The sequence below is a fragment of the Euphorbia lathyris genome, chromosome 2, assembly GCF_963576675.1.
Source record: "Euphorbia lathyris chromosome 2, ddEupLath1.1, whole genome shotgun sequence".
Lineage (NCBI taxonomy): Eukaryota > Viridiplantae > Streptophyta > Magnoliopsida > Malpighiales > Euphorbiaceae > Euphorbia > Euphorbia lathyris.
In genome coordinates, this window is record NC_088911.1 from 44,812,416 (window position 1) to 44,831,447 (window position 19,032).

A 19,032-nucleotide genomic window follows, 5' to 3' on the forward strand; every position below is an offset into this window, starting at 1 on the left:
TTTTGCGTCTTCGTGTTTTTCGCATTTGTTCACGTTTTCATGTTTTTCGCATTTTTTATTTTTTTGCATATTCTCGTGTTTGTAACATTTTCACATTTTTCGTGTTTCATATTTTTACATTTTTTAACGTTTTCGTCATTTTTCCATTTTTCACGTTTTATATGATATAAATTATGGATTGACCAAAATTTATAAGATTTGGGAAAGTGATTAGAGAGAAGATTGAGGATTTAATGGAGGATAATTTTGTAAATTACAAAAATATAATATTAGGAATAGGCTATTCCTAACCTAAATTGAAGAATAGCTATTCCATGAAATCAATGAATAGGGATTCCATGGAATAGCTATTTCATAAAAAAAATCAACCAAAGGTGGGAATAGCTATTCTTTAGGAATAGGCTATTCTATTCCCTCTCTATTCCGCGAACCAAACGAGCCCTTATATCTACAAGAAACCGTAAAAGATAGTGAGTTATGAGGGGTAAACACGATTAAAAAAATGTACCAAGGATGAAGCCACATGTTCAGTTTAAAATCAAGTAAAAAATAACTTCATTAATTAAGATCACAACAAAAATTACAAGTTACAGAAATTATTGACAATGCAAATGCCCGAAATCCCCCCCCAAGCAAGTATAATGCTAACTAGAGCGGTCAATCTTTCTACAACAAATGAAATTGTGAAACAATTTTTTACATACATGATTTCAGAAGAAGTCATAAAGCCAACTTGGATCGGTTAAATTGCCGGTGCTGTACTGCTATGTCATCGCAGTGTCTACATAATGTTACAAGCACCAGACAACATCTTTCTTACTGTTAACACCTCATGCTGTGGTTTCACTGTCTCTCCTAAGCAATTCCTACACAAACATCAGATCAGTAATCAATTTAAGCAAGCAGATTATATGACCACTGCAAAGCAACTACTAGATAGGAGTAGTATACTTCAGAAAGAAAAAGATACAAACATCCTAAACTATCCTGAGCAAATATACAAGAAAGGGGAGAAAAAAAAAGTTAAAAATTACTGATTTCGTGACAGCAATAGATGCCTGCTGCCTTTCTTTCTTCTCACGCATGCATTCTCCACACCAAGTAGAGAAATCTTTTTGATATTTTTTCATCTCTCTAAATACTGAGCTGCAAAGAGAGCATGAATTCATGTGTAAAGCCAAGAGATTTTTAAATTGAAAATTTAAGAAAAACTCACAATGAAAAGCTTATTGAAATTTTGAAAAGAAAAAACAACTAAGATGGCCACAAGATATTTGCCAGTGGAGCTAAGTTGTAGTTCAGATATGTATATTAAATATGAGAATAATAAACCAAGTACAGTCCTCCACACACGTGGTACCAATAGAATTGTCAGCCACTGTTAACTGGAACATATCGAAAAGATTTTTACCAATAGAAGATTTAGTAAAATAGCTTAAATGTATACATTTAAAGAAAACAAGATCTTGAGTCTTGACAGATAGCATCAACAAGCAATGATCAAAACACTGCATGTTTGACATGGAATTATCATGCAACAATCAAATGGCTGGATGTTTCAAGAGAATAATGGTGTTCAGAGATTCACAATGGTGGCTCTAAAAATATGATTTGAAATTGAATCCTTGTAATACAAAATTTACAAATAGTTTATCAAACCATATAGCCTTGCAAACATGAAGAGTTGAGTACCTTCTGCACCACAGAAGAAGATTGATCCTATGACCAGCTGTTGTGGCCCTAGCACCATGCCTGTGACGTCCACGATGAAGCACAGCTTTACCAGCTTCATGAGAGTAATCATAGATTTCCTGTTTTCACAGAAATACCTCATAAAGAAGTGAATAACAATGAGAAACTCATGGGCGAAAAGGAAAAGCTATTAATAAGCCAAAACACTACGTTAATATATTGATTCTAACGACAGGGAAAAGACAGAAATATCCCAATGCTATGTCGTCATATAACCAGAGATTAACAATTTTATTAATTCCTGAAAGAAAAAAAACAAGAACATGTTTTGAAACAAAAATTCCTTTGAGCATCTTCTTGATAAGTGATAACAATGAAAGGTTATGTTTTTTTGTAGCAAAGTATGTCATGAGACCATCATATACACAAACTTACAGTAAAGCCATTTGTAAGGAACTTTTTGAGTACTCATTCCAAGAATATACAGCAATTGCAATAATACAAATTAGATACAACACAACACATGCCTTCACTCCAGTAAACTAGATGTTTACCTCGCTAATATTTACAATTGAATTATAAGTTTTTATTGTGTACTCATAAACCATAACAGATTCTTTCTTTGGGAAAGATAAATGTAATACACTCTAAGCTATGTCTGCTTGACAGTTGCTCCATCTTCATGACTAACATACCTCAGGCTGACTTCCAGTATTTACATGTTTATCACATCGTATGCCACGGAAGAACAATTCTCCGCCAGAAAATTGCTTACCCAAGCAAACATTCAAAGTTACCTCAGAGTCGTCCACATGAAAGCCTACAAATGTAAAATCATTTACTTAGACTCCATGGTTCGGTAGAGAATAATCTCAAACTATCATGAAAGGCTTTAGTTATGTTTTGAGTTGCAATCACTGCTAGAAGCCAAGAAACCTGTCACTTACAATCATTAAGATAAAACTCGCTGACAGGCCGTAAACCAGCTGAATGGGCATACATGTCAGCCATTACAATGTACCTTGAAGAATACTTTCTTGCATCAGAGAGGAGGATACTGGATATATCAGCAGATGTTGATACTAATCTATCTTATCCACACTTTTTATTGCAACTCATTACCTAAAACGATCAAAATTTTGCAGTTTCTGTGCTACAGTAGCTGAAATCCTCATGTTTTGGGAATTCTATTCAATGGAAATTCCTCTTTCTTTTCCTAAATAACAAAGACTCTATCCTGCATATTAACGATTACTTTCATGCCTAACCTTGGGCTTTTAAATTTTTTATTAATGATATCACTAAGGGCCATCTTGGCATTGCTGTGGCCAACAGAATAGAAGTTCTAAAGGTCAAGAAATAAAAAATATATAATATTAGGTTATATTGAAAGTCATGGCTATTTTTATCCAAGAAAAATTAATATCAGCTTTCTTGATAAGTTGTGACACTACTTTCCTCAAAAGCTAAAACTTGTAGCTTTTCCAGAAAGCAGCTTCCCAGCTCTTAAAAAAGCATTTTTGCATTTACCAAATGCTCTTTTTAGCCGGAAAAGCTTGGAAAGCTGCTTTTAGGGTCTGGGAAAGCAATGTCAAACGCGCCCTAAAACAAATGGCTTTAATTAATGGCAATTGAGGCATGTCAAAGTGGGCTCAATGTTAAAAACGAATCTTCCCTTTAAAAAGAATTAAATGTGAAACTGCAAACTCATTATCATAAAATCACCAAACTGTTACAGTAGCTGAAATTCTCATGTTTCAGGAATTCTGAACAGAATCACAAAATGTGGGCCAGGCCTTAGGTAGCTCAGATAATGGTCCGAGAACCTTGAGGATCTATACAGGCGTAAGAACTGAGATTACAAAAGGAGAAATAAGACAGCTAGACAGTTTTTATGCAACTTCGTCTTTACTGTTACTGAGCTGATAGCGTAAGGTGTAGGTAGTACCTACAGCGGATTGTCTTTGTTCAGGGGTATGACAATTTGGTATTGGCTTCATGCTAGGCTCTATTAATGCTTAGTAGAGAAGGAATTCTAGCAATTCCTCGGGGATCTGGGTAGTGATATCTCAGATTCAAGTCTATTCTTGTTCTTTCTTTTTATTGCTTGATTACTTCAAGAAAAGCTTATCTCAGTTAGAAAGGGCCTAATCTTTTATCACTGTGCTGTTACCCTGTGTGCATGTTTGCGAATAAGTTTCTATTAAAGTCTATTTAGTAGAAATTCCTCTTTCTTCTTCTAAATATGAAAAAACTTTTTCTCCTGCATCTTAATGTTTAATTTCATGTCTAAACATTAGCCTTTTAGAATTTTTATTTATAACATCCTAGCTACTAAAAAAACTTTTTCTCCTGCATCTTAATGTTTAATTTCATGTCTAAACATTGGCCTTTTAGAATTTTTATTTATAACATCCTAGCTACTAAAACAAAATGGCTTTAATTAAAGCCAATTGGGGCATGTCAAAGTGGGTACAAAGTTAAAAATTTCCTTCAAATATAAAAGAAAATGTGAATAGTTAAGCTCACAGATAATTGAGTCCCTATCTCAGAATTAGCAAATCATCCTGGTATTATTCTTCATAAAAAAAAAAAAAAAAAAAAAAAAAAAAAAAGAAAATACTAACTCAGGTATCAGAAAAGAATTAAGATTTTGAAATTATAGGATTATATTAAAATTTCAAACTTTAAGTACTGATGTTTTAATGCAAATTTTACGTTTTTATAAAATAAGTTATCAATATACAATATTTATTTCTAACAATAATCAAACATTCATCACATGATTTTCATTTTATGTAAGTAAATGAAATCAAAGATTACCATAAACAGTTGAACACGATTTAATATTTCTTACTAGTAAGTTGTTGGTTTGTAAAATTTTAGCATATCTTCAATAAAATTGATAAAAAATGTTAAGTTAACCAATTGAGCACACTACTTAATTTAAAATGTAAAATGTAAAAGCAATGCTTCAAAATTATTTTAATCCATAGATTTTTTCTTTTCTTTTCTACTGGTTTGTAATGTTAAAATTTTCACAAATGACCTTTATTTGGTATTGATAGATGTAAAATATTACCAAATTACTTTTTCACCGATTCATCCAGCATGAGCTACCAGTTGAGAAATCATAATTTAACTTTGTTAGGCACATGTACACTGATAACAAAAATCAATTATGTTTTATATGCTCTTATAATCCTATTCTAATATCTAATCTTATATCCCAGACTCCCAGTTGTGTAAGAAAACTAATTATTATCTAGATAGTATCATGCTAAACATTCTCTGTAATACCATTCCACCACCAATTTAATTTAATGCAAACCCTCATGCAACCATATTAAGCAAAAGAACGCCTGCAATAACATTTCACCTGCAATGCAGTCTTGTACAGATTGGTCATTATCAATCTTAACTATACATTTAGGATCTTTTAATTGCTCTTTTAGTGCCTTAGAGTAGTGGCATGTCAACTCTGCTGTCATATTTTCCAATTAATGCTCATGAAGACATTCCATAGTCAAGTTAACAGACTAAAACCCATGATAGAGCAATTCATGTGGTTCCTACGTCACAGATTTCTCCACAGAACTATAAGCTATAAACCCATAAACTATAACCCATGAATCCATGATACACAACTGCAAGCTATAATAACACCAGAATGAGAAGGTACACAATTTTTAGCAAAACAAAAAAAAAAAAATAACTTACCCAAGTCAACATCCCTATCTTTACCATATTCAACAACAAAACCATGATGAGAGTCCAAAGTTGACCCACCAACTTCAGGGAAGAAAACTGCATTGAAGGAAAAGAAAGATGAGTTATAATATGCTCTTTGTGCACCCATCCAGAAATTTAAAATGTACAACTACTAACCTTTAGAAATAGGACGAATGTAACCATCCATAAGCTTGTCGAGCATGGTCTCAAGGCCAAAGTCATCAAGGACAGCACCATACTTATTCATTGTATTTGGCCGCATGATGCGAAATTTTGCATCCTCAACCCACTTCTCAAAATTTTCAACCTAGATAAACACGAGAAAACATAAACCATAGACAATCATCGGTCAATCTATTTATAGAGTAAGCCTAAACTCTGCACTTTTCAATTTTAGATCTATTGACTTCATCAATTTTACCCTTGACCTTTCTTTTTTTTTTTTTTTTTTTTGTCTGCATTTCAATGGGGAGCACCAATGGAGATGATAGAGGTCAATGAAGATGGAAAAAAAAAAGGGGGTGGGATGGTTAAGCAAAAACCGGCGGGGAATAGAAAATGCTACTTTTAAGTAAGGGGATGCGAAAACATTCAAGGCAATTAAAAGTTATTATTTTGTTACTGTCCAGAATCAACAGAGGCTTCACCAAGTGAAAACTAATAACAAAGTTCTGCAAATTAAGAGTGCAGGTTATAAAAGATTTCTTATGTGGTCTGCTTATCAATCCAAATAGAAACCTAAATACATGCAAAATGCTGGTACGAATTCTCATAAAAAAAGGGCAGCCCAATGCACTACGCGTCCCCGCTAAGCGAGGGTCCGGGGAGGGGTCCCACCACAAGGGTGTACTGGGTGCAAAAGCCTTTCCCTGCCAATTTTTTGGCAAGAGGCCGCTCCTAAGACTCGAACCCGTGACCTCTCGGTCACACGACAACAACGTTTTACCGTTGCGCCAAGGCTCGCCCTCTGGTACGAATTCTCATACAGAAAAAAAAAAAAAAATCAGTGGATTAAAAAAAACAAAACAAAAACAAATTGAAGTTCAATGACCTTACCTGAAATTTAAGCAATCAGTTGAGTGAATATAGGTAACTAAGCGTAAAAACCTTGTTTTGCCAATTTCAGTGACATGGTCAAAATTGTTACATATGCAAAAGTCTAAAGTAAAAATTGATGCAATAAGACTGAAGGAGTGCAGGAGATAGGATATTCTATGGACCTCTCAAAGCAAGAAAGTATCTAAATGCAATAGCACAAAAGGAAGAAAGTAGATAATTACCTCTGATAATAATAAGTTACAGAAGTGTGGCTGAAGCATCTCGAATGTAAATACACCAGGAGAAGGTTCAGACATTATACTTCTAAAGCTTTCTTCTGTGTTATCACTGAGTGCCTTTGTAAAAGAAGGGACAAAGAATGTTGCCGGGTGCATTGAATATAACTCCCTATTCAAGGGCTGCACAAACATCACAACTTATATGTACATCCATAAGGCGGGTTATCGTCTGGTGTAAGCATATATGAACAAGAAAGGAACTTCCAAGTTACACCCTTTTGAGAGACAAAGTATTGACTCCATAAAGCAAAAGCATGCCTAACCAGTGAATCAAGTTTTTTTTTTTTAAATAGTGAATCAAGTTATTTAGTCTAAAAAAACTTCAAATTCCAGTTCAATTTGATCAACAAAAAATGGTAACTTTAATAATACCTATATAGTTTCAGTATATAAAGTTATTGATTATAAATTGTATTTTTTTTTACTAATAACCAGAACAATTCAACAAATTGAACTGAAAGCTATCTAAGGTATTCAATTCCCCTTATCGTTTAAAAGTTCCTGAAAAATTCTATTAGCATGAATGTGTTGTCCAACCCAGTTACCGAAATGGTGTATTTACAATTAAAATGAATCAAAAAGGTTGCAAATTAACAATAGCCATAACATTTCAATTGCAAGATAACAGCTAAAATTGCAAGCATAAGTTTCATTTAATAAAATTCTATCCTTTGCTTTCCTGGGAAAAGAGGCATGAGCAGAGTGGCCAACTTTTAAATGCCAAAAAAGTAAAGAAGAAAGTTTATGATCATAAGTCTGCCCTAGCAAACAGAGATATTGATCCTTGTTCTTAAAAGAGATGGAAAAAGGAAATCACAACATTTTATATACTATTTCAGTGCAGGAAAAAGCAAAGTGAATGTCCCTGTCTCCAAATAAAGCCAAATATCTCATGCCTTGTACCTGATAATTTGATATAATCTTCTGCCTGTAATCCCTATGTCTCTGAACCTAAGAAAGGGCATCAAGGAAGAAACATACTTAAAACTTTGAGATTACTCAGTACACTTTAAACACATAAACAGCCAGTTCTTGCATGTTGTGTGTGTCAAGAAAAAAAAGCGAACATCTGAACAGACGAAATATATTTTATCATTCAAAATGTTTACCATAATAAAGTTCCAATTATTATCCATCAATAAAAAAATTTAAGATCTATAACATTACAAGCTTACTACTACATTGGCATCAAAGATCAAATTCACCAATATCTTGATTCTAAAAGAAACTTAAATAATATTCCAATGGGATTCTTTTAATAAGATGAATATGACTTTATTACAAAAATAAAATTTATTTATTCTCTCTTAAATAATCATTTTAAATTCAAATAATAAATTCATGTACATGCACCACCACATTACATATAATAAATGGACCAAATAAGACAAGATTTTCATATTTGTTGTGACATAAACCTAAAATGATCTGTAATTTCTATGTCAATTGAAACTTATAAAATTAATGATTATTTTAACAGAAATAAATTATTCACAAGTACAAAATATTAACAAATTATATAGCACAAAAAGCAAAATAACTAGTGCCTGAAACTCACACATGCACACGAACAAAAAAAAATAATGGGTTTCAAGAAATATAATAATGGTGCAAATAACCAAAAACAGCTAATTATAATGTTAAGAATCACTAGAAAGAAAGAAAAAGGAAACAATGGACTGATGCCTTAGTAATATTAATGAAACAGTAGAATGGTCTCCTCTACAAATGGAATACCACACAGGGACAAGCCCCCATTCCTCCTATCGAAGGTGGAATCCCCCAAAATAACATAATACTAGCCTGTCCACTACTGAAAAACTTAACTGATATCAAAGAAGAAAAAGGAAACAATGGACTGATGCCTTAGTAATATTAATGAAACACTAGAATGGTCTCCTTTACAAATGGAATAGCACACAGGGACAAGCCCCCGATCCTCCTATAAAGGTGGAATCCCCCAAAATAACATAATACTAGCCTGTCCACTACTGAAACCCACAGAATTATTTTCCCCACTACAGACAACTAACAGTTACCCTACTAACAGACATCCTACCCTTCTTACGTCCGTTTAACATTTCTTCTTGTGTATACCCTTAATACCTTGTTGGCCCCTTTCCTCTTTGTCACCTTCTCTAACATTGCCACCCTCTTGAGAATCAGTCTTTCCATCAAGACTGATTGGGAAATTGAGATTTGATATGGATTCGTCCTCCCAAGTTGCTTCGTCCACAATCTTGTCATGCCATTGGTTCACTTGTTCACCTCTTTTATTCATTTTCCACGTAGCCAACACCTGTTCCGGACAGTCAGAATCACCAAGCGAAACCTCAAATCCTTCGGGAAGGAATGGTTCAACTGGGCGTGACTGGTTCGCGCTTTTCAACATGGATACATGGAATACCGGATGTATATTGGACTGCTTCGGTAGCTGCAATTCGTAAACCACCTCTCCAATACGTTGAACAACTTGGAATGGATCATGAAAACAAGCTGCCAATTTCTAGTTGATTCTTTTAGCCACCAACTGCTGCCAGTGTGGTCGCAATTTCAAGTAGACCCAGTCCCCCTTTTCAAAGCACACATCTCGCTTCTTCTGATCAGCCTTTCCTTCATTGATTGCTGAGCTTTGCGTAGATTAAACCATAGTTGAGCTAGGGCATGAGTGCAATCAGTAAGCTCTCTTGCACACATCTCGCCTCTTCTGATCAGCTCTTTCCTTCAATGATTGCTGAGCTTTATCTAGATTAAACCGTAGTTGAGCTAGGGCATGAGTGCAATCAGTAAGCTCTCTTGCACACGTCTCCCCTCTTCTGATCAGCTCTTTCCTTCAATGATTGCTGAGCTTTGCATAGATTAAACCGTAGTTGAGCTAGGGCATGAGTGCAATCAGTAAGCTCCCTGGCCACCCATTCAACTTTCCCCGTAGACCACCTCAAAATGGCGTAGTTCCTAAAGAAACTCGAAAAGATGTGTTGAACCAGTATTTGGCCATGGAAGCAATGACTCCAAGTGCGGGGTTGCTCCACTGAGAAACACCTTAGATAAGCCTCCAAGCATCGGTTTGTCACTTCAGTCTGTCCATCCATTTCTGGATGATATGCCGATGATAACTGTAATTTTGTCCACTGTAGCTTAAAAAGCTTAGACCAGAAACTGCTCATAAAAATAGGGTCCCTATCGCTTACAATCTCCTGCGGAATACCATGGAAGCGGACGATTTCCTTGGTGAGAATGTCCACAATGGTCCTTACTGAATATGGGTGCTTCAAGGGAATGAAGTGCGCGTATTTGCTTGATCTGTCCACCACAACCAAGATAGCCTCAAGCCCCCTTCGACTTTGGCAGCCCTGTTATTTAGTCCATGGACATCCGTCCACACAACCTCTGGAATATTCAACCTGCTGGAGCTAAGGTGGAGGCTTTGAACCTTTGACAGATTTCACAATTTTTGACATAACTTTGCACCCTTTTGCTCATACTCAGCTAATAAATGTTCGCTACCAGTTGCCTAGTGTTAAAAAAAAATGATCATCAGGCCTTGTCTAGGCGCTCAAAATCAAGAATTCATTTCGATTTTTCATGATTAGTCCCTCAGAGTTTTTGGACGCATGGCGCCGCCTCCCAGATGATGCCTAGACCGCCTGCCAACACGTTGATCTAACAACAAGCATCTTTTTATTATTGTTTATTATTTTTACTTTATTATAATTCACTTTAAACATTATCAAGTGGTTTTTGATGAATTAGGTTTTTATTTCCAAATATTTTTGTTTAATTGTGTTTTCTACTTGATATGGTTTAAGACTTTAAGGACATTATTTCATAGTTTTTGGTGAGTTGTATTACTTATTGAATTTTTTTTAGTTGTTTGAGTTGTTTCAATCATATTGTTGTTGAAATATTATTGTTTGCACATTTGTAAAGATATATTTAACAAATACACATGTTTTTCTATATTAAATCATTCTATATTATTTTAGATAGTATAATACATAATTTAATTGCATTTATATAATAATTTATTTATTAACAAATAAAAAAAATACAAATCCGACTAATCCTTGAAGGCCAATCCGCCTAACTAGCGCCTAGCATTTTTTACAACCTTGGTCGTTGAGTGTCCCCTGTAGGAAAGGAGTGGAATTCATGCAATAAAGACGGATCAAAGAGGACCTCGTTGAAATTACCAACTTATTTCTGTAAAGAAGCACCCCTACTTGCAATTGGAACCTGGCTTAGCCTGCAGATTTTGTTGCAACTCATCTCTAATCTTCTTCAACTGGGGATCTTGTGCCCATCTTCCCATTGTAGATAAGAATTGATCAAGCCCAGTTCCCCAAAACTCAGTTCCCCTTCTTCCTACGCCTAGAAAGTGCATCAGCAGCTACGCTGTTTTGTAAAATATGTCAAATTGTTAACCCAATTTTGTTGATCACATGTCGTAATCCGATGGTTGAGGAGGTGCTTTAGGCTTGTTTGATTCGTAAAGATTCGGAATTTTCTGCCTAACAAGTATGTTCGCCAATGGTGTATTGCCAATGTTAAACCTATAATCTCCTTATTATAGGCAGATTTCATCAAACTTCGAGCTACCAATGCCTTGTTGAAAAATGCTATCGATCTTGAATTCAGCATTAGAACAGTGCTCACTCCCTTCCCTGAAGCATCAGACTCTATGTCAAAGGTTTCCTCAAAATTTGGTCGAGCAAGGACCAGGACAGTAGTAAGGGCATGCGTTAGGGCTTCAAATGCTTCATGTGCATTACCATTCCATTCAAATCCGTCTTTCTTTGTGAGAACAATTAAGGGCTTTGCTATCTTCCTATAATTGGCTGTGAATTTTCTATAGTAGCCCGTCACACCGAGGAATCCTCTTACACCCTTGAGCGTCTTTGGGACCGGTCAAGCTACAACAACCTCCAATTTGGCGGGATCCATAACAACACCGCCGCCCTAATGGCATGCCCCGAGTACTCAATCGTAAGGCCAAACTGACATTTCCTCTTGTTAGCAAAGAATTGATGTTAAGACACATTCAGCACCTCCTCCAAGTGTTTCAGATGTGATTCCCAACTATCACCAAAGACTAGTATATCATCAAAGAATAGCAAGATTGAAATCGTAAAAACGAGTGAAATGTCATTCATTGAAGCTTGAAATGTGGCTGGAGCATTTGTTAATCCGTAGGCTATGATGAGGTACTCATAATGTTCGTTATGGGTGCGGAAAGCCGTCTTCTCCACGTCATTCTCTCGCATTGGCTTTTTTTTTTTAAAAAGAGGGCGAGCCTTGGCGCAACGGTGAACGTTGTTGTCGTGTGACCAAGAGGTCATGGGTTCGAATCTTAGGAGCGGCCTCTTGCCAAATAAATTGGCAGGGGAAGACTTGCCCCCAGTACATCCTTGTGGTGGAACCCCTCCCCGGACCCTCGCTCAGTAGGGACGCGTAGTGCACCGGGCCGCCCTTTATTATTTTATTTTTTTAAAAATTTGCGCACAATGCGCTTACATTAAAGAACAAAGAAAAATCCCCACCCCACCCAGATGTGATTCGAACCCATGACCTCCCAAGACATAAGTAAGCTCCACGTCATTCTCTCGCATTGGCATTTGATGATACCACAATTTCAAGTCAATTTTCGAAAATTAGCTACCCATATAGCTCCTCAAAAAGCTCCTCCACCGCCGGTATCGAGTATTTATCTGGAACCATTACCTTATTCAAGGCACGATAGTCCACACACATTCTCCAAGATAAGTCTTTCTTTCTAACTAGCAAAATTGGGCTGGAATAAGCACTTCCGCTGTTTTGAATTATGCCCTGTTCCAACATGTCTTAAACCTACCTCTAGATCTGAACTTAGAAGATAATCCAATTGTTTCTATTGATTGCCCTCCAACTCACCTTCCTTCCCCATTTGGCCGTGCTTAATGGCCATAGATTTATCCTTATCAACCATCCACATCTGAAGCGAAGCCATTTCTTTGCTGCCCGTATTCATCGTTGTGGTTTCTACCAACTTCCCATCTTTCCAAAATATCATTCCTTTTACTTCGAGCCATGTCGCACCTCGCCAAGGGTTTACAACCAATCGATCCCCAATATCAAATCCAAATTCTCGATATCTAACACCAAGGACTTAATTTGGCAATCTCATTCTCCCATTTGGACTCTGATACGTGGGCAAAGCTTCACGACCTTCACTTGATACCCATTCCCCTAGCGGGTAGATAACTCCCTTCTTCACTATTGAGCCTCAATGCCTTGACAAAACATCCGGATATAAAACTACGAGTAGCCCCGATGTCTACAAAAATTGAAACTGGAATTCCAGCAATCGTGCTAGTGAATTTGAAGGTTTTTAGGCCCACATCTCTACTCTACCTGCACTCTCCCTCTGTGTTGACAACTTCGGCAAGAACGATTTCCCCTGCATCAACTTCTTCATCGTCTTCCAGCAATAAAATTCTCAAACTCCCCTAAGCACAACGATGTTGAGGTGTATATGGTTGTGTGCATCGAAAGCAAATATTATTCTTCTCCCTCTCATCCCATTCTTTCTGGGTAAGGTGTTGCAGTACTTGATTTTGCAAAACAAAAGAAGTTTGTTATTGAGGACATGGAAGAAGCGAGTTATCCCCTCTAAACCCAACTGACTGCTTGCTATTTGACACGACCCACTTGTATCCATCTTAGCCCATGGAATTATTATTTCTAGTAACATTGAAGCCCTCCACGTGCTCTTGGTCACGTGACTACTATTGCCTTTGTCCTTCAATCCCAAGTTAGAACCCATATTAGCATTGGCTCCCTTGTTCTTCATCGTCGTTGATTCTGCAGTCCGAGCAAGACACATAGCTTCCAATCTAGTTGGTGGGTGGTGCATCTATACCTTGTAACGTATGTCTTCCTTCGGTCCGTTCACAAAATAGCCCACATATTCCAACTCCAACTAACAAGGAAGTAATGACGCCACCAACTCGAACTCTATGAAGAACTCTGTCACAGTACCCCTCTGTTGCAATGCGGCCAGTTCTTCATAATGGTTGGGAAGGTCTGATTGACCAAATCGTTGCAAGAACTCTTCTTGAAAAAAAATTCCATGATAGTTCTGAGTTTAGATTCTCAGAGAATCGTGAACTAGTTAATCGTCAGGCCTTCCATACGTATTTCTGCAATACCAAGTTTATGTCAGAGATTAATATAAGATCTATGATTGGGCCTTAACTATTAGCTTAACCTTTTAGTTCAAACAGTTCCATGAGAGTCTCAACCTTTTTAGTGTTTGGTTAATCCTAAAATAAGTTTCTACTCTAGTAAGCCACCCACGAGGATCTACACCATCTAACATAAGCAACTTCACCATTCGTCCGACGAAAAGTGGATCCGTGTTGGAGGAGTTGGTTTTAATATACGGAGTGTCATTTCTGCCAAGTTCAAGAACACGTTGGGATTGAACCTCCTCTCCCATGGTCGGTGCTCCCTTCTGTTCCGTCAACAATCTTTGCTTCGCCCCAAGAAGCAGAGTCCTCACCACTGTCAAGTTGTTTGTCCAGTATCTCAACTGAAGTCAGAAATTGAGCTCTGAAATCTTCCAAGGAATGTTTCTCCACTCTGGTAAGTTGCTTCTCCACTCTAGTAAGGTGTTTCTCCACCCCTGCAACTTGCTTTTCTACCCCCACTATTCATTCTTCTGTTGCTTCAAACCTACTCTAGATCCTAGGTTCCATATAGCCGCCAATTTTGGACACCGTCGGACCAAATGTTAACAATCACAAGAAAGGAAGCAACTTAACCAATATCAAAGAAAGAAAAAGGAAAGAATAGGCTTATGTCTTAGTAATATTAATGAAACATTAGAATGGTCTCCTCTACAAATAGAATACCACGCAGGAACAAGCCCTCATTCCTCCTATCAAAGGTGGAATCCCCAAAATAACATAATACTAGCTTGTCCACTACTGAAACCCACAGAAATATTTAATACCCTTGTTCCCACTAGAGACAACTAACAGACATCCTACCTTCTTACGTCTATTTAACATTTCTTCTTGTGTATACCCTTAACACCTTGTTGGGCCCCTTTTCCTCTTTGTCACCTTCTCTAACATATAACCAGAACTCCATCACAAAAACTAGTCACTAGCTTAATCACACACACCGTGGATGTTAAAGAAATTAGAACAGTGCATCTTCTCTAGCTTAGAAGACAATTGTACTTTTCTATTCAGAAATAAACATTATTACACATATAGGATCTAACAGTCTACATACAGATATAACTTCCAATTTTGAATCACTTTCAAGAAGATAGATGGAATTCTAACATATTAACTTTAGATTAAGATTTTTGCTGCACTTTTAGATTCTAGTGGATGAGATGCAAATAAGCTATGGCATAAAATGCCCTTAAAATTTGAACCTTTTTGCCTTCAATTTCAGCAAGCAAAGTACTTTCCAACTCAAGTAAATTGAGTTCACTGAACACTAGAATTCTTTTCCACGAAATCCAGATTCATTTATCTATCAATTACTGCCAAAATAACACACTATCCAAAGACATCGTTGAGCAAGAACTATTCACAGAACTGAACTCTAGCAACTATGTCAGCCTTCAAAACTTTGACTTTCGTCCCTTGAATACTTTTTCCTACACACAAATACTTGAAAAGGCCATTTATTCCTGATGTTTCCATCCACTAAAATATATGTAATTCTAACATATTGGCTACATTGTTCAAGGGACCTGAAAAAACTACTCCAGAGTCCTATAACAACTATGCATTTCACATTCTTCTGAACCTTCCTCTTAATCCAAGCAATTATACAGCCAACTTAAGCAAATCTTGCCACCATAATTGAAAGTGGGAAATGTGTGCGTGAGTGTGTTGTAATTGGGTCTGAACGTCGGATGCAAGCAACAAGAAGTGCCTGCGCGCTCAAACAGAACGCAGGTTGTAACAACATTCCTTTCAAGTAAAAACTTCGATTAATAAAATCACATATTCCATCAGAAAAATAAACAGCAATTGAGAAATCCTAAAAGCAGAATTTTACAATACGCCTAGCTTTGATTGTTAACCAAAAAAAAGGAAATTCCAGGAGAAGAGAAAAGCTGACAGTGAGAACAAATAGGAAAGAAACAAATAAAATTCAGTTCAATCTCCATTCATTGCTCAACTTAAGTGATGCAGTTTTGTTTTTGGAAAAAAAAAAAAAAACAGACATAGTTGAACGTACCCTGGTTCGCTCTCCATGAGGCAAGTATTTCAACAGAATTTCCCTCATGAACTTCACCTTATCGTCTCTACTCACACCAAGCATACTCGGCGGCAAATACCGCTCCAGCGAACTAAAAACGGACGGAGTAAAATCCAATTGCAGATCCTCATAAGTCTCTGGCTTATGATCTTTATTAGGGTTCAACCTAAGCCTTTGGCTAGGCGTCACTGAAGCAAGAAGCGGAACAGTAGCCTGCTTCCCATACTCCCCAGCTGCTGCCACGCCATTTCCATTTCCCTTTCCATCTTTGGAAGCCGGAGTGACATTCCGGCGATCGCCGGACATAGTGAATGTGACAATGAATGGATTATAGAGGCTAGAACGAAATCATAGGAAGTAGAAAGTGGCAATGGCAGAGGGTAAAAGGGGAATCTTGAAGCGAATTAGGGTTTTCAATTGTCCCTGTGGATGAGAAAATGGTGTTTCTCGGTGCAAACGTGATGTTTTTTGCCCGTTTCAGTTAGGGCTTGGTTGTTTTTGCGCGAGAGCGTTACAATTTTTGAAGCAGTATAATTTTTATACCCGCTCTTTTGGAGCGTGGAGAGAACGCTTGCTTTTAAATGGATAATAACTGGTTTTTTGCCTTTCAAAATGGAGCGTGCATTTAATTGTTTAATTAGCCCATTAGGTGGCAGGGTAAGTTTTAAAATGTGTTCCAGGCTAAATATCAAAATATCAAAAATAAAATGTTATAAGGGAAAATTATAAAATTGAGTTAAATTAGAGCATCATTTACACATCCAGACACATTTAAAAAAACATTACATATCTAAACTATTTCATCATGAATTATTTATAATACACTTCATATATATAATAATTTATTCAAATTGTTCCTCTTTTTTTTTTATATCTTTCTCTCTTCCTTTCTTGAAGTTAGATTGGAATCTTTCATTTTTATACTTCAATACAAGATTCAAGCTTTTCAAGTAAGTATTATGTTAATTTCATATATTTAAATCCCTTTGAACTTATTAGTTTTGTGTTTTTGAAGTTAGAAATTTGAAAATTTTGTATTTGAAGTTAGTTTTGGGTAACCCGATAGCTTCGCAGTATGTGATTTTTCTTTGCAGAAACGCAAACTGCGAAGACCACTTTACATCATGAAACACATAACTACATTCGTAGATTCATGATATGCAAAGACTGCGAATTCGCAGTTTGATGATATGCAAAGACTGCGAATTCGCAGTTTGATGATATGTGAAGACTGTGAAGTAAATGTAATTTGTTTGCTTTAGTACATTGTTTGACACAATCTTTTGGTTTCCTTGTTGTTTATCTTTGGTAGCAGTATGTCAACCAACCATTTATTGTGTGATTATGTGAAATGGCCAATAGAAAACTATTGGAAAAACCATGACATACGAGGGGTGAATCAAAGTTGCTTCGGTTGTCAACGAAAATCAACTTTGAAATGCTTCAAGAGAGAGTATACACTTCTGCACATGTTGATTCAACATCATTTGAAGTACGTATGCCTATGAAAACTACATACGGTCCAAAAAAAGTTCCTGGGATAGTAGTTTTGATTGTTGATTTAAGTGATATTGAGTGTTTCATAGAGTATTCTCGAATGAATCCAAGCGATGTTATCCTGCTATATGTTAATTTTGAATCACGAACAATCCAACTACGAGCTATGAAGATAGAGAATGTTATTCAATCAAGTTGTGATGCCACCATTGAAGTGGACACAACCGCTGAAGTAGACACAGTCGTTGAAGTCCGAACTCATCAGTCAGGAAAAGAAAAGATTACTATTTTCAACCTTGCATCCAACCTTGGTTTAAATGATATTAGCTCGAATCCGATTTTCTTTTCGAAAGAAACGACGTACAAATAAGACATATGGGGTCATTTTGACACCGAAGAAACGATAAACAAAGAAATAGGAAATGATGAACAACCTATCCCTCAGAAACAATCTCATCACGAAGATGTTCTGCAAAGTAATGTATCTGCAAGTATATATGAGGCGGATGATTAAGGAAGAAGAAGAAAGAGGACCACTCCATTTCGATGGCTCACAAAGGTCCATGATGCACATGTTCTTCCTATTGAAGCTAATACATCAAAAGGGGTTGTCTGTTTAAATATGCATGATATATTCTCAAACAAACGAGCATTGCAAGATGCATTAGGAAAATATGCAGTTAAGAACATGTTCGAATGGAGAGTGTACAAGTCTAACAAGTCCATATTTAAAGTTAGATGTAAGCATGATGATACATGTAAATGGCATGCTATAGGTATTGCGATACCCAATTCTGATATTTTAGGCTCCGAAGAATGGATGAAATGAAGAAACACACATGTGCCAAAGATCAAATGTTACCACATCTTGTAGCCTGAACTAAACAATAAATTTGTATAATGTGAGATCAATGTTGAACTTCTGAAGGAAGGCGGTCCTTCCAATCAGGATGATGACGGTCGACGTTCCTTGAGGATCGAACCTCCTGGATGAAGGTTGAACGTCTCTGGATGAAGGTTGAACGTCTCTAGATGAAGGTTGAACGTCCCTGGATGAAGGTTGAACGTCTTTAGATGAAGGTTGATCTTCCTTGAGGATTAACCTGTTACAGTGTGGGAAGCGGTCTTCCCACAAACGCTCTGATGCTTAAGTCAAATACCGTAAAATATAGTATTCTTTTCTCTCTCAAAAAGCCAACCTTTTCCTCTTCAGCTTTCAACCTATTTATAGGAAAAAATGAGGAAGTTACCTGTGAGCTATCGGTAAAAGATCGTGCTGAACATGGGTACAATTATCTAGGACTATAAATACGTGGGTAGTGGTTATATCAATTGCTCCCCACTGTTATTTTCGGATTATTTTCCAAAATAAGAGTGAGAAAAATAAATATCCATAACCGCTCGAGAAATGATTCTAAAAAATAGTAGCACGAATCTCCCTGATAGGATTATCGATTTCGTACAAGAAGTAAAAACGGAATAAGTTTTTTGGAAAAATGAATGAAAA

At 36.5% G+C, this 19,032-nt stretch overlaps 1 protein-coding gene across 1 annotated transcript; it reads right to left on the reverse strand.

Moving 5' to 3' along the window:
• Nucleotides 1-538: 538 nt before the first annotated feature.
• On the reverse strand, nt 539-16,544 carry LOC136217997 (2-oxoglutarate and iron-dependent oxygenase domain-containing protein CP2-like). The gene is made up of 9 exons (XM_066004715.1): nt 16,008-16,544; nt 7,665-7,712; nt 6,705-6,881; nt 5,581-5,731; nt 5,413-5,499; nt 2,388-2,512; nt 1,693-1,811; nt 1,035-1,146; nt 539-866 (listed from the first exon to the last, which is right to left on the reverse strand). The coding sequence occupies exons 1-9, from the start codon at nt 16,332-16,334 to the stop codon at nt 831-833; spliced, it is 1,182 nt and encodes a 393-aa protein (XP_065860787.1). The 5' UTR covers nt 16,335-16,544; the 3' UTR covers nt 539-830.
• Nucleotides 16,545-19,032: the final 2,488 nt, after the last annotated feature.